The 16177-nt window shown below is 44.7% G+C and overlaps 1 protein-coding gene across 9 annotated transcripts in view; it reads right to left on the bottom strand.

The window, feature by feature from the left end:
- Nucleotides 1–16177, bottom strand: part of FAM135A (family with sequence similarity 135 member A) — a 1883908-nt gene that overhangs the window by 400516 nt on the left and 1467215 nt on the right. For all 9 annotated transcript variants that reach the window (XM_069606210.1, XM_069606209.1, XM_069606213.1 and 6 more), the window contains 2 exons: nt 15926–16086; nt 5404–5495 (listed from right to left, as the gene is read on the bottom strand). In XM_069606210.1, coding sequence (XP_069462311.1) covers nt 5404–5495; nt 15926–16086 — 253 coding nt within the window. The remainder of the gene's footprint in view (nt 1–5403; nt 5496–15925; nt 16087–16177) is intronic.

Genomic DNA, 16177 nt, shown 5'->3' with positions numbered 1-16177 from the left:
CCACAACGCTAACTTAAATACTCCCTGCTTTGCTGGGACCTTTGGCTAATCCTCCCTCCTCTTTAGGTCGAGTGCCCTGGGGGACCATGCCCATGAACTCTGTTGATCTTGATGGTCAGTTACTTGTTTTCATGCATTCCACTCTCCTTCTTGTACCCTTCATTCCATCCACTGTTATTTTGTAAGCGAGAGGTTTAGGTACCAAATGCACCTGGTGTAAGTTTCGACTCCTGTGGTCGTCCCTGTAAGAATAAACCGAGGCTCTAACCACTCGTTCCCCAAGGTTTGAGTTTAGGATGACTTCGATCACCAGATTTATTAACCAAGAAAGGGCTAGTGATAGGGCCCAGGTATGATTGGTTCAACAACCTTGGTGCACACCGAGCATCCACTTCCATGACCCTAGAGGTAGGTGGCATCACCCTAGGCCGCTTTACTCGACTATTTGCTCCACTCTCATCCGGTCTTGTCAATTGCTCTAGTTGGTCTTCTATTGAGTACACTGTTAAGTTCATCAAAGAGTGTTCTGATGCAAATGTAGAATGTTCTCGGTGGTGTTCCTCATCAAGAATGGCCATAGCAACTCCAGAAATGAGGTCTTCCTCGTCCCTGGATTCAAATGTCACTGTATTAGGCTTGCACTTGAAACGAGCAGCCACTACTTCTGGATTTAGGGGAATATTCAAGTTCTTTAGGAATTTTCTGGAATCGTTGGATTTAACTTTTATGCCAATGGCCAATTTTTTTTAAATTTTTTTTTTTTAGGTAGAGTTTGTATGTGCTTCCCAGATTGTTGGTTCTTTCTGGAAAAAATTGGGTAGTCTGTAATGACAGAAGTACTCAACAAGGGTGGACACAATCAAACCAAATCAGTAGCCTCAAGTACTACCTCACCAGTTGGATAATTACATTCTGGGCCAAAGTTGGTGCAACTGATAGGGTGCGTGTCAAGTCGATCATAAGTGAGGCTAGTGCAGGAGTAACTAGTAGAGGGCTCATAGGCGGTTGTGTTGACTCCAGGGAGGTGCTTGTTAGATGTTGAACTGTTTCATACAGATGACCTAGGTGTTTAAAGTTTTCCTGAAATCCTTGGAGAACTAGTAAATCGACATGGCAGGCCATGTCAACCCCTTTCACTCCATCTTTCATTATGCACTCGTTTTGATGCAGCCTTCCCCTTCTCCGTTTGTCTCTTGCTTGTAGTAGAGGTTGCAATACAGATCTCAACGGGTAAGGGGAGAAGTCAGTAGGCTTCTCCTGATTGTCTTTAGATGCCGTTACAAACCCTTCAATGAAGATTAGTTTTGAATGTAGCATAGCCAGCTTAGTTGCATGATCATTCAATCATTTAGGGCTTCGTACAAATTAATAAACAAAGACAAATCAATTGTTAATGCTGACATAGTAGCTAAGTCGATAATGCTGCTTTAGTCTTGTTAAAGTTATTTTTGTGACGGGCGTGCTAAGTTGCCCTACTAAGTCAACGTGGCTGCAGTGGAGAGCCTTCCTCAACCGAGTCAGACGATGATGAAGTTGATGTTTCTCTGCACCTGCCCCTTAACGTCAAGCTTTTAAGAGCTGCTTCCCCAACAAACGTACAGGGGCCGGGTATAACATTAAAGGCAGGTCTAACCTCGCCACATGTAGAACTGTGGTCAATAGTAGATGAAGAGACTAGTTTCATGTGACACGTCACTAAAAGGTAAAACAGTCACATTGCTAGCCTGAGGTTTGCCTGTTTCAATGTAGCCCCCCAGGTAAGAAGAAATAAGTGGGACAGCCACCAACTCCCCAGTAGCTGCACTATTGGGGTCCTTTACAGAGTTCTTTTCAGCCTCCATTTTATGTGTAATGAAGGCTATTTCGTCCCTCAAAGTTGCAGCCAGAGCACTGTTGTCCACAGAGTGGCCTGACTTAGAAAATCCTGGGCACTGATCGTCTTGGACCAAGGTTACCAAGCCAAACTGAGGAATCGCTAATGAAGAGCTGCTCGTTGCTGATGGTGCCTTTGGCAGAGACACCTCCTCATTGGCCCTGATAAGGGACTCAAAGAGCTGTGTCAATGTTAATAAGTCATTATCCGGTACTTCATCCTCTAGAACACCATCCGCTGGTCTTTTTGCTAAAGGAGCAGCCAGGCTTACGTCTATGTTTTTTCGTTTAGCTGTGTTTTTACTATCTGCCCCATTAAAGAAGAATCAATTGCCTCTTAGACAACTACTCGGTAGCCTTGAATGGTGCCAATGGACCTTTTGACACCCATGAGGACTGCAGAGTGTATAAAGACACAGAGGGCTTAGAGGAAAGTTGAATAGAACATTCCAGTCTCTCCACCTCTTTCGAGCTATAATGATTGCAATCAGGAAACATTGTACGCGGGGAGCCCATTAAACACGGCATGCTCTCGTTGCCCACAGTAGTAAGCAAGTGGTGAGCATTAAAACTTTGAGGGTCAACCAGCAAAAGACAATTATTTGGGTGCTCTCCTTAGCACCACTCTGTGACACACTTAAGCGTTTGACCCCTTCAGACACTGTACCAAAGTTAGAAGAGGCAAGAAGCTCCTCTTGCCCCAAAACCTCCGCTGCCAGCTTCAAGTCACACTGCAAGGTTGCGTTGTTCCCCAACTCTTCCTCCTGAATTCCTGAGGCCAAATTAATTGAGCCCCGTTTGAATTTGCGGCTTGACGGTTGGCAGGAATCTTTTCACAAAGGCCGGCCTCCTGTAAAGGACTAGTAAGTTCCTCAGGTGCAAGAGCCGAGTTGCAGACAGGCTGGTACACCCTGCGACCGTCTGTCAAACATGCAAAAGATATGTGTTTTTTAAACGCACCCACATCAGTACAAAGCAGGCTTGCCATTTTTGCCTAGCGTGTTCTCTTCCTCCATTAGACCTGTTAACAAGGGCCTAGGTATGGGCAAGTATACAAAATGGCAATAACCAAGCTTTCCAGACCTTAAATAATTTGCGTTTATCAGACTTTTCAGGCGTTTCAAATAGCAATAGTTCTATAGTTCTATTGTGCAATTTTAAAATTAGTTTATTAGATAGCGTTAACTGACCTTCTTGATCCAGTACAGGTAGTAGTCCTGGCGTTCACAGCGTCGTAAACTTTGTGCCCCAAAAACACCAAAGATCAGCACAAGAGGCCAGTCTCCTCCCAACTCCCAAACACGCCAGAACACAATAGAACACTTTCGGAAAACACTTTGCATTCTCGCAATGGTTTTTAAAGATGAGTTGTTAAAGGGACGGTGTCCCTGCCCGTTCCCCAACAGCGCAAAGCAGCAAACAAGGCTTCCACAGCAGAGAGTCTCACACAATAGAACACTTTGGTTTTATGTGCATGGCTTAAATGACTAAGCCTTGTTTCTCTGAAATCACCATGCACATACCACAGACCACAAGAGTTATTCACATAGTTTTCCAGTACAGTACTCAGACACATAGTTGACAGTAACAATTGTTTCTGCTTTGCTTGGGGAAGAGTATTTATTCTTTCCTCCTTCATGCAGGTGGATGCGTCTTGACGCTGCCAAGAGCGTAGGTTATGCTGTTCTATGTATGCTGCATTTATATGATTTTATCAGAAGCTATGTCATTCACAAAGACATGAGCATTGGTTAGGGGAACCTTGTATATTTTCTTGGGACAGGTTTTGCTCTATTCAATTACATCTGTTGTGGAGAAAGAAAAATGTTCACCAAGTCGTCACCTTCTCAGGGATTTTAAAGATGTTCATTTTTTGTGACATTTCATTCTCCCAACTCAACTACATTTTTATTTTTAGAAAGTGAGCTATGACAATGCCTGTGTTAAAACTTTACACGCTTCCCAGTTTAGGTGCTACATTATGCTGGGGATTACCTATGTCCTCCAGAAATTCTGGTATGCCACTACTGTAGCAGTGTATTAGTCTCCTGCGTAAGTTCATCATTTACAAGTTGCTTTCCATTTGATTTATGTTTTATCATGTGCAGTCCTCGGTTCCAATGATCCTCATAGTACATATATCACATAGTGCCCAGAAGCGCAAAACAGCAACCATGCACTTTTCACTTTCCTAAATGCTGGCTGTGCATGTTATCTCTGTTGGAGAAGAGCATTTATCCTTGAGTTACAGTGCATGAACTATTAGATATCCCATCTTAAGAAAGGTTCAGATAGTTCTTCCTTCTACTCCTATCAGACTTTGCTCATTGGATGTCAACTCAGCAAATCCCAACAGGGGTATTTCCATTAGTCAAGCTCGCCTGTGCATGGTATAGCTGGGCTTTCCTTTCTGACCCACAGGACTGCAACTTTCAGCCAAAGGGCCAAAAACAACATACGAAGCAGTGGTTCAGCCTCCATGGTTGATCTTTCAGATTTGTTTCTCTGAAATTATCGTCATTATTATTATAGCATGTATTGCGCAGGGACGTAGCTTTGGTAAGCAAAGGAGCTCTTTTTTACAGGTCATAGGGGAGAGTGAACAGTTAGGCAAGCAGATCGTAAGGGATCAATACAAGGGAGCTGTGAGCTGATAGGGCAGGCAATTTGAAAGCAGGGGATCTGCATGCAACTGAGGGAAGAAGCACCGGTGGGAGGACAGATCTCCCAGTCTCAGGTTCGGTGGGTGGGTTTAGGAGGAGTGCAATGTAGCCGTCTCTTGGAAAGGATGTGTTGTGATGTTTCTCCATCAACGATATTCACAATCCAGTTTTCAATCTTGTTAAGATATATACAAGGACCAATGCTGCCCGATACCTGTGACATCAGTTTACAGCAGTCAAATTGGTTGTGCTCATCTGCTACCAATGGATGCACTCCAATATTTTTACAGGGATGGGAATTGTTGCAAAGTGTACAGAAATGATAACCCACACATCCCACCATTTATCTTCTAATGGGCCCGTACAACTGTCGGAGCAAAAACACAAAAGACTATTTGTATTCTTAGAACACCTCACAGTGCTCAATATTTAATGCTGAGTCTGTGCGATAATGTGCATATTGTGACTGGACAAGATTCGGATCACTGTATTGTGCTAGTTTAGCGCTAGTAGTGCATTCTGAAAGCACTGTTAGACAATTAACAGATACCCATGCACCAAATAAACATCTTCAGCAATGCATATTTGATAGTTTATAACTTTAATATTTAAAATTTGAAAACAGACTAAGCCATTTGAGCCAAGTCACACTGGCCGCAGCTCCACACAGTAATCATTGGAAGTTCACCTGCAGTTCATAGCTACATGTGCAAGCCATTATGGGTATGCAAATTAGTTCAAATGCAAGTCTTTTGCTCTAGACAATTGTCCTTTGTCTTACAGTGGAATTGGAGAAACATATTTGAAACATTTTCTAAACGCTATGTCCACCTTTTGTTGTTAACAAAAGTGCTATCAATTTAAATACCTGGTTTCTTTCTGACATGAGAAAATCTATTCGGCCTGCGGGTATTCCAAGTTCAATATACGTTTTCAGTAAGCGGAGGTCTGCACTGTTGCCTGAAAAGGAAAAATAACAGAACCATGATTTCAAAAAGCCAAGATACTGACTCCAATATAAAACAGAAATATAAAACAGTTTGGGGTGGCATTCTAAAAAATTGAAAAAGCACTGCACATTTGAACAAAAGGGAATTACTATGGTTATAAAATATATATATACTTATCTTCCGGGCAACAATGGTGGTAAATGGAGAAGGTAGGGTGACATCAATAGCGACAGCATCATTTTTTGACCAAGTGGTTTGGCATGCTGAACATGATGCACTTTCAAAGCGAGTAAAACAGTATGTGTACCAAGGAATATTTATTTTCTTGACTTATTAAACTTTTGATTAAAAGCAACAACAAAAAATTGGCTGTGACCGAACATGGACCTCACACTGTGAACCCACGCATCAGTCTTAAAATAGTACACGTGCAGGTGGAAGACTGGATGATGGCTTAGTTGGTTAAGGTAATGGCTCCAAAACTAAGCACAGATAATATGCTTGACATTAATAGCCCAATCCCTTTTAAGTATTAAGGCTTCAAAAAATGAGACGCAATAGGAGTGAAAAACATTATATAAAATATGTATACATACAAAGCACATTCAAGATAGACTGTGATGCTAGAGACGAATTCCATTTTAAGGCTCTGTTAAATAGTACTTTTTGCAATGCCATCACCAGCTAATTTGCTGTCTTTTAAGCCTTACTCTTAAAACAAAAACAATGAACTGCCCCTAAAAAATATGACATTGTTTTACCGGATGAATCATATTTGTACAATTCTATTTTAAAAATATAGCTGTGCATTAAGTGTATTTGTTTTGTTGTTTTTTTTACAACTATTTTTATTAATCGGCCGGAAACATGGAAAAAATTACAATATGAAGAGAAGATACAGGTAACATTATTCAGCATAAATAATACTGCATGCACTATTCCGGATGGACAAACACCCCCACCCGTGTATACCTGCATGCATATAACTCCCTCCCAAGAAAGTCAAACACTACTTGGTATCCCCCAGATCATAGGTAGAGTCTTGCCAAGCTGGGTTTAAATGTTAAAGCTGGGTAAATCTGACTGTAGTCCAATAAGGGAGCCCACATGTTCATAAATTGGTGAAGTTTTCCCTCCTTTGCAGCCTTAACTTTTTCCGCCACTATCACGTTCCATACTTAAATCCACCACAAAGAGAGAACTGGCACCTCTGGAGATTTCCAGCGGCGAGCAATTGTAATGCGTGCAGCCAGCAATAGTTGTGTAATTAGTCTTGCTCGCTCCCCAGATTTGGGATATACCTCTTTCTTGGGGCCCCCGAAAGGAGAGTTTTAGGACACATCAGAAGTGTGGTGCCGGTGATGTATTCTATGACAGCAACAATGCTGTCCCAGAAGGAGTGAATAAGTGGGCAATCCCACCACATATATGAACCTTGCACCCCACAATTTCGCCAGCAAGGGGATGACTGAAAGTGGTGTTGCTGTACTGGGGAACAATACCAGCAGAATAGGGGTCTTAAGGCACATTCGTTGTTGGTCACACATCTGAAGGAAGAGTGGTTTCTGGCCAAAATATTTAGCCACAATTGATCCTCCAGAGGGTGGCCCAAGTCGGTCTCCCAGCTGCTCATGTAAGATGGACGCCTGGCTAGCAAATCGTCCTTGAGGAGTTTATACAGTTTGGAGACCCCTGCAGGCCCGGACCGTCCAGGACAGTTAGTTCAATCTGACTCAAGGCTCGTGTTGCATTTTGCCTTGTCTCTGGGTGTGTGATCCAATGCCGTAGCTGTACAAATGAAAATCTATCTGGCTCCGAGAGTTTGAATGCCACTTTACAGCTATCAAACGTGCATGGTTGATCCCCCCTCAAATACTAGGCTAATGTTTGAAGATAGCCCGCCTCCAATTTCTAGATGCTTCTGGATGCATGCCAGAGAAGGCCGGGTTGTGAAAAATTGCGGAAGTGGGCCCATTCCTCTAGGAATCTTTTTCCATTTCAGAGCCCCATCCCATGACTTCAAGGTAACTGTTGAGGAGGAGAGCAGATTCTGCCATTGTTTTCATATCGTGTGGTGGAGGAAGGGCAGAAAACTAAGGGGGAGAGGGAGTTTGGCCTGTTCAATCTCAACCCATTTCGGTAGAGGAGAGTGGGACATCCACGTTAGGAGGTGTGAAATTTGTGCAGCCTCTGAATATTTATGTAAATTTGGAACACGTACCCCACCCAACCAGACGTCTCCAATCATCACCTTCCTAGGGATCCTAAACTTCTTACCCCGCCAAATAAATCGAAAGGTTTTACGCTGGAGACGGTCTAACAAGTTTTTCGGGATTTCCACCAGAAGGGACGAACAGAAATAAAGGAGGCGAGGGAGTACGTTTATTTTAACTGCCGTAATGCGACCCATCAAGGAAATCTCCCGATTCACCCATTTTTCCAGTTCTGTTAACCGCAAATAGGTCTCTAGGTGAGGCCATGATCCAAACCCCCAAGTATTCAATGGATTTGGTGTCCCACCGGATTGGACAGAGGGATTGGATGGAGAGAATATGCTGTGGGGACAGTCCCACCCCCAATGCTACAGATTTCCCATAATTTATTTAAAATCCTGCTGCTTGACCAAAAGACCGGAGTTCCTGAAGGACCGCTTGGAGGGAGGGAGGAATATTAGTTATCGAGAGTAACACATCGTCAGCATAGAGAGACATCTTGTGTTGAGAGCCCCGAATCATGATCCCTTGGATTTCCAGATTACCACGTATGCACTGAGCAAGAGGCTCTATAATTAGGGCGAATAAGAGAGGGGAGAGAGGACATCCTTGTTGTGTCCCACACATGAGGGGGACCAGGGATGTTTTTTCAAGGTTTACCGGGAACAAAGTATTTGGGGAAACATAGATGGCCGAGATCATTCTTCAGAAACAGGGCCCAAAATGAAAAGCCTCCAAGGTTGATTGCATAAAGGTCCAATCCACCTTATCAAATCCCTTAGTGGCATCTAGTGACAGAAAGGCTAGTTTTCCCTGGTTCATAGTGGTTGTCTCTATCAAATTCAGTGCTCGCTTAATGTTATCCCCAGTTTTCCTCCCCAGAACAAAACCTGTTTGATCAGCATTGATCAATGCTGGAAGAAGGTGAGCCAAGTGATTTGCCAATACTTTTGAGTAAATATTTGCATAGATTTTTAACAGGGAGATTGGCTTATAAGAGGCACCATCCTTTGGGTCTTTCCCAGGTTTCAAGAATGAGATATTGGTGGAGGTTTGCATAGAGGGAGTTATATTACCCACTTCTCTGAAAGAGTTAAAGAGGACCGTCAGAAGGGACAACAACTGTCTTCTAAAGAGTTTATAAAATTTAGTTGAGAACCCATCGCGGCCCGCGGCTCTAGATTCTAATTACCACGTCCACCTCTTTATGCTGAATTGGTGTCAGGAATCGGCCCGGGAGCCGCAGGGGTCTAAATAGGCTAGCGCCGCCCCCGCCGTCTCACAGAAAACGGGATCAGGCTACATTGCATCAGCGGTTGCGATCCATTCGGTAACCTCATATTAAAGGCTTAATCCACGGCCACAAGAACTTGGTACAACCTCGTCCTTCAGGGTTTTTGCATTGGCGGTACCATGGAGATTAGGGCAGCGACGTGGACCCGCACCACGGCTGCCGCACGTACAGGTCATGTGATCACGACTTGATAAAACTCTAGCCTGCAGTAAACTCGTTGCTTCTGATTTTGAATTTGGAGTCTGCTACGTGCCTTGCGAAAATTCTTGTCTCCGTGTTCTTTGTACCCTTGTTTTCCCGTCTGGCCCTGCTACCTTGCACTCTGAGTACCTCTTGTCGGGGCAATTCCCCCTCGCTTTCTGCTTACCCGCTCCTGTCTTCTTTCCAGCCCTCCTGCGGAACCAACCCCGTTCTGCCTCACTGCTAATTGTTGCCGGACCGGACCCCGCCCAGGATTTGCCTTTGTCTCATGTTTTTGCCTTCGGAACTTTTCTCAACTACCGACCTGGATTGTCTTATGGATTGCCACTGCCTCTCAACTTGATCAACCTGGTTTATCCTCGCGCGTGGACATTAGGAATACCTCCCGCTTTGGATCCACCTGACCAGTGCTCCTCATCAAGACTGCCGGTACACTACTCCTCTCCGTTCCCCGGTACGGACTAGAGACTGCCGTGGTACCATCAGGGGCGGAGGTAGGGGCGTCCTCGTTTCGTCGGGGATTGTACTGCCGACCCTTAGGCGTACGCGTGCCGGCGGGAATAGTCCTACATCCCTGTACATTGGCGGTCTTACTGGAGCATTGGTTGCCCATGGAATTCTTGTCAACAATCCCATGGTAAGAGTGTCTGTCCTATTTTCATGTTTCTGTTCTTGATGTCCCTGGTATAAGTATTAAGGATTGTTTTTATTGTATGTTGTAACAGTTATTTCTGCTCCTTGTGACGTCGACACAAAAAGGCTTTTCTGTTTTCAACTGGCATACTGTCGCACACGAGGGAGTTTGCTGCCACGCGCCGTTTGGGTCCATTCTTCCAAACAATAGATCCCTGGTGCTGGTTTATTTTATATCCAGACACAGGGTTACATTGTAGGGTAGAATTCTTCGTCTACACTACGAGGGCAACCTAAGAAGGCGATCCTGACAATTGGGGATTCTAAGGCGTCTAATCTCCTCCCGGGGAAAGTGTGGCAAAGCAGCTCCTTCAATATACCTTTTTTGGACCTGAGGTGACCAGGCCCGTTCTGCCATTATTTACATCAGATGAGCCTTTGCTAACTGCAGCTTAGCCTGTCCTTCATATTACGTTACTCCTCGCTGATCCTTACGTCCTATAATAGTGTTGTGTTTTTTTAGATTGTGCTAACTTCCTCGACAAGAATTGGTTGGCCTTATCGCTTTTGGTATAATACCCTTAGTTCTTCATTAACAGGGAATGTGCTGTCTCTTCGGCATAAAGCGCCTCCACTTTGTTTCGGGCAATACGAAGGGCTAGGTGGAGTTTAAGGGACCAACCATTCTTATATTTTCCCTCAATCTCTGATACTTCTTGTTCTAGTTAAGCTCAGGTCTGTTTTTTCTGCTTATAATAGGCCGCCGTGTGGGCTATTAAGATTCCCCTAATAACTGCCTTCATGGCATCCCAGGTAGTAGGCGGGGGCATGAGATCAGTAGGGCTCTCTTCCGAAATAGTCACGTATTGCTTTCGCAACTTATCCCTCAGGGCCATATCATTTAAGATTGGGTCATACAGTCGCCATTGAGGTCTGGAAAGGGTGGTTGGATCCCAAATTCTAACCCGCAGGAGGACCGGGGCATGATCTGAGAGAATTCTGGGGGCAATAGACACACTGTCAATAAATGGCATAAATTGAGGGGATACTAAGATTAGATCTATACAGGAGGAGGAGGAGCGGTGGACATGAGCGAAAAAAGTAAAGCTGCGCTCTTCTGGATGTAACACTCCAAGAGTCCACCAACCCCAAGGACTTGAAAAAATGGCGAATACTCAAGGCGATCTTGAAGTCTTTAGTTGAGGGGTCATGTGTTTTGTCCTTGATGGGGTCTGGGGCCCTGTTAAAGTCTCCCCCAATAACGACCTGGCCCTCCAAGAACAGAAGGAGTGTTGTCTCTAGCTCTCTGAAAAATCGGTGCTGTCCTTCGTTAGGGGCATACATCGAGATTAGAGAGTACAACTGCCCCAACAACATACCCTTTACTCCAATATATCGGCCTCCCGGGTCGCTTATGGTGTCCAGTTCCTCAAACTGCGAGTCCTTCGCCAATAAGATCGCTGTTCCCCCCGCTTTAATGGCGCTAGAGGTCAGGAATTGTTTAGGGAAGTCTCTGCTCCGTCGCAAGACAGACTTTCGTTTCACTGGTGAGTTAAAATCTTTCACATTCAGTGACACAAATCCCAAGTTCAGTTGATGTAATGTAGAATCTCCCGCGATATCATTTTGCATAGCGGGGGAGGGGGTTAGGTGACACTTCGTCGCCATCCTGTGTTAGAATGTATCCGAAGCCATGTTCCAATCTAGGTTTTAACTGAAAAAACCAAAAGAAACAAAAATAGAAGCACAAAAAAAGAACTAAAAAATATAGGGCGTAACACTCTACAAGAGTCCACCACGCCCCAACGACCATCAGGTGACCACTCACTTGAGTTTGTGCATGGACAGCATGTTGCCCATTCTTAACTCAGTGTTGCTTGATGCTTCTATGGTGTTTATCGCTAATTTGCCTCCCATGCCGGGACGTTTTGTTTGGTGAAGATGGAGCGGAATGTTTCTTTGAACGTAAACTGCAGAGGTGGAAAATAGCCATAAATAGTTTATGTTCTGATTCTGCAAAAATAAGGTCAGTGGCCTGAGAGCTCTTTGTTTTTTGAATTGGGACAGTTGCTAGGTCTAGAAAGATTTCTAGAGCAGAGCCTTGGAACGTCTGTTCATCCGGGTACGACCCACTGCCAGAATTTCTTGCTTGGTAGTAAAGAAATGGATCTGGGTGATGACATTGGGAGGGGAAACTGGGATCAAACCACTAGGCGTGTGCAATCTATGGGTGCGATACAGTAGGAGCATCGATTTGTTGAGGTGTGGCAAGAGAGCATGAAAGACGTAGGGCTTGCTCCGGGACCGACGTGGGCACTCCTCTGATGTGCAAGTTGTTGCTCCGGGACCTATTCTCCATGTCTTCCACCTTGTTTTCCAGCATATCACTTCTTCTCTTTAAGATTCAGATCTTTTGCTGTATGTCCATCAGTGTTGTCGAGTGATCCAACCGCTCTAGTTGGCGGATAACTGATATGCAGCTCTGGAACTCTGATTTGATGTCTAGCGTGAAGGATTGAATATCCTCCTTGGTGGCCAGCTGACCAGTAGGACGCTCTTGGGTTTGAGGCCAAGATTTCGTCAAGTCCACCTTCTTCCCCTTATCTGATGGCAATAGCATTGTGGATATATGCGCATTTTAGGGGATTTAGATTGCTTGGACATGGTCTTTCACGACACGGGGTAGGGGGGGCTGCACGGCCTGTGCGGAATCCGATAAGTATTGACGGCCCACCTTAATTTCCAGTTAGCCAAGTTGCCTTGGAGAGACCTGGGGTCCAGGTGGTTGTAGGATCTAAAATAATTGGGAGGGTCGCTGAATGAGGATCCCAAATGAGTGTGCTTCCAGCAGAAGAATGCGCTTTTGCCGCTAAGCCCCCATAGAGCCTCCCCAGCATGCAAGAAACAGGGCAAGCTATTGATGAGGAGAGGGGGGGTCCCCACTCCACCCACCAGAATTCTGGCAGGACTCTCCCTTCGGCACACAATGTCCTCACATCCAAAGCAGGATAGAGTTTCCTTCACTAATGGCCCCCTGCTGTGATAACGCAATGTTCCAATTAGTGGCCGGCAGATTTGAGGGGAGAGGGTGCTTACCCCAAAAAATCCTGGCTCCAGTCCTGCTGTCGTCGTTTGAGGAATTTGCCGAGCTCTGGTGCACCCTGGAGGAGGAGCGCAAAGAAGAAAGAAGGAGGAGCGGGCTCACCGCAAGCAGTGACAGCAGCAAAACGCTTAATTGATCTGCACTCTGCTTGCCTGTGGGAAGCTAAAGGATGACGGGTCTACTAGGTGTGTATCAGCGCTATTTTGGATTTTTATTGAGTCGGCCAGGGTCCTGCTGCAGCTCCAGCGTGTCACAACTCTCAGGCGAGGTCCCGGTCTCCAAATCGCTTCACCTGTCCCTCAAAACATCCCCTGCTTTGTCCCAGACAAATGGACCGAAGCGAGAAGCGGGAATCGCCTAAATCTTACTTATAGCCTGGGCTTTATGCAGAGGCCATTAGCAGAGTGAAACTCCTCATATAGAAAACCCCTTATCTGAAAAAAGAGAGAGATTTAGTTTCTCTGCCGTCACTGAGGAGGAACTATGTCTGGTGTTGTCCAAAATGAAGCCAACAAGTGCGGAAAACACCCTCCCTACTAAGATCATATTAGACAACAAAGAACTCTTTGCACCCACATTGACCAGGATAGTCAACGCTTCTGTCACATAGGGATTAGTTCCAGAAGCTATTAAGGATGTAACGATAACCCCCCCTAGTCAAGAAGGCGGGTCTAGACCCTAAGGATCCAAGCAACCTACGTCCCATTACCAACTCGAACTTCATTCTGAAGAGCTTAGATAAAATTGCTACAAATCAGTTGCAAAAACACGTGGAGGCATCTGACACTCCACAAACCGCAATCAGGCTTTAAGGCAGCTCACAGCACCGAGTCAGCCATGTTGGACCTACAGTCTCACATGCTGGAGCTGATAGATGAGGGCAAACCCAGGTTGCTCATGCTACTTGATCTCAGTGCGGCGTTCGATTTGGTAGATCATCAGTTACTCCAATCAGCGCTCGATAAAATCGCTGGGTGTTCCATAACAGCATTGGCATGGCTAGCCTCCTTCCTGAGCGACAGGAAGGCAAGAATACACTGGGGCGATAAATTCTCAGAGGCAGCCCCAATCTTGTTTGGAGTTTCTCAGGGAGCCAGTTTGTCCCCATTGTTATTCAACCTATACATGGGAAGCCTTTGCGACCTGCTGGAAAACATTGGTGGATTTTTTACAAATTATGCTGATGACACACTGTTTATTTTTGATCTGACAGGAGATTTTGTCACAGACAGCGCTAAAACAGAGGAGGTTTATAATGTCATAGACATCTGGATGCAGAGACACTGGATGTGTCTGAACAGTACCAATAGAGAACTAATGATTTTTGGATCCCGTCAGGCAAGATCTAAACTGGGAGCACTATATAAGGCTTTCTCTATTAAAGAAGCCACCATACTAGTATCACCCCAAGTTAAAACATTGGGGATGATGGTGGAAGCGTCAGTTGGCGCTGAAGCTCAAGTCAACTATCTAAAAATAATGCGTACTACCTACGCCTACTAAGAGCCATCCGACCCTTCATTAATGAAGTGAACACCGCAACCATCGTGAGGGCAATTTTACTGTCACGCCTAGATTTTGGAAACGCCTTGCTGCTGGGAGTCACTAAGAGTGCTACAAAGGTGTCAGGTCATGCAGAATGATGTAGTTCGTATAATTAAGAAAATAAATCACAGAGAGCATATATCGGCAGAAAGAAAGGATCTACACTGGTTCAGAATAGAAGACAGAGTTAATTTTAAGGCTATGACGATAGTCCAGAGATGCCTTTTTGGAGAGGCGCCGATCTACTTCAAAAAATCAATTTTCACTATATGCGCCCCAGAGATGCCTAAGATCAGCAGACGCAGGTCTCCTGAATGTTCCAGATGCTAAACGGGCATCTGGACGAGGCAGAGCTTTCCCGGCCAAGGCCACTAAACATTGGAACAAGCTTCCAGCTGCCCTGAGACAAGAAGGAAGCTACCTTATTTTTAGGAAATCATTGAAAACGCTCCTTTTCCAATAACTCTTAAAGAATGAGGGTATCCTCGGGACGCTGCTTGGGTACTTTAGAAGCTGGAAACTCTCCAATTTTGTGAATCTTAAATCATTGGTTCTCCGCGCCCTGATGCCTGCGGGCTTATGGCGCGTTATAAGCGCATCGACATAGACATAAACGGAGTGTCCGCATCGACGGCGCTGCAGGCCACGCCCCTATTAAGTGTATTTTTTGAAGATTTCACTCACACAGAGGCATAATAAGAAATTTCAATCTCACTGGGCTGTTGTAATGTTATTGAACTGAATGATGTGGGACGTTTTTGGGGTTTGATGCAAAATACACCTCAAACACAGTCTCCTGTGTGTTCTAATGTAAAACTCATGAGCTTTTCTTTATTGCTTCTGGTGAGTAGGGCACTATTGACATACTTCTTGGGCTAAGCAGTGGTCGTTGATATGGGGCAAGCCTGTATTTTGCAAGCTAAAATACACAGCGGGACGACTCAGCCTTCGTTGGATGATGAACTGGGTTACCATTAAACTGGGTACTAATTGCTATTCCAGTGGTTAACCGTGGAAGGAATCCAGCATAAGTGCTATATCAAATTTGAAATCATTATTATACAGTGCATATTGAGGGCAAATTGGCCTTTGAATTCTGTCAACTCAGCTCTTTCATGAGGTGGTCCAAGGATTTATTTTTTACATCCTATGTGCTTTTTTACTCCCTCTCTATTGTTTTGGTGTAAAATGGCTCTCCTAGTTTCCTGCTGCCCTGTTCGTAGGGTACTAGGAAGCTATCCTGGTCTATAACTTTAGCACAATTTGGCTACTTCTACTTTCCGCTTTTCACTTACGACAACCAAACACTGCACTACCCAACTTCTTTGTGCTTCAGAGACAGAAAGCAGATTTTTGTCTATCCCAATGCTTCCTTAACTGACTGTCCACGCACTATTACTGTTGCACTATAGTTTTGCAAAGAATAAACAAGGTCATAAAGGCTTAGGTACCATCAAGGCCATGAACGCAGACAATGAGGTGTATTCCTTCCTCCGATCCTTCATCCTCCTCCATGCTGAAATAAGGTACTGTAGAAGCCAATTGGGGAACATCACTGTACAAAAATCCAGGGAGTTTCAGCTGCTTTAGTTCCTCTTTTGCCTGGAGGAAACTGGAAGTAAATAATACTGCCATTAGCCATCATTGCCTAAAATGAACAATACTTTCAAAATACAAAATAAAAGTAATGACTAAATTATGAG

The sequence above is a fragment of the Ambystoma mexicanum genome, chromosome 4p (assembly GCF_040938575.1).
Source record: "Ambystoma mexicanum isolate Mex_15411 chromosome 4p, UKY_AmexF1_1, whole genome shotgun sequence".
NCBI lineage: Eukaryota > Metazoa > Chordata > Amphibia > Caudata > Ambystomatidae > Ambystoma > Ambystoma mexicanum.
This window is presented reverse-complemented; position numbering and strand designations above follow the sequence as displayed.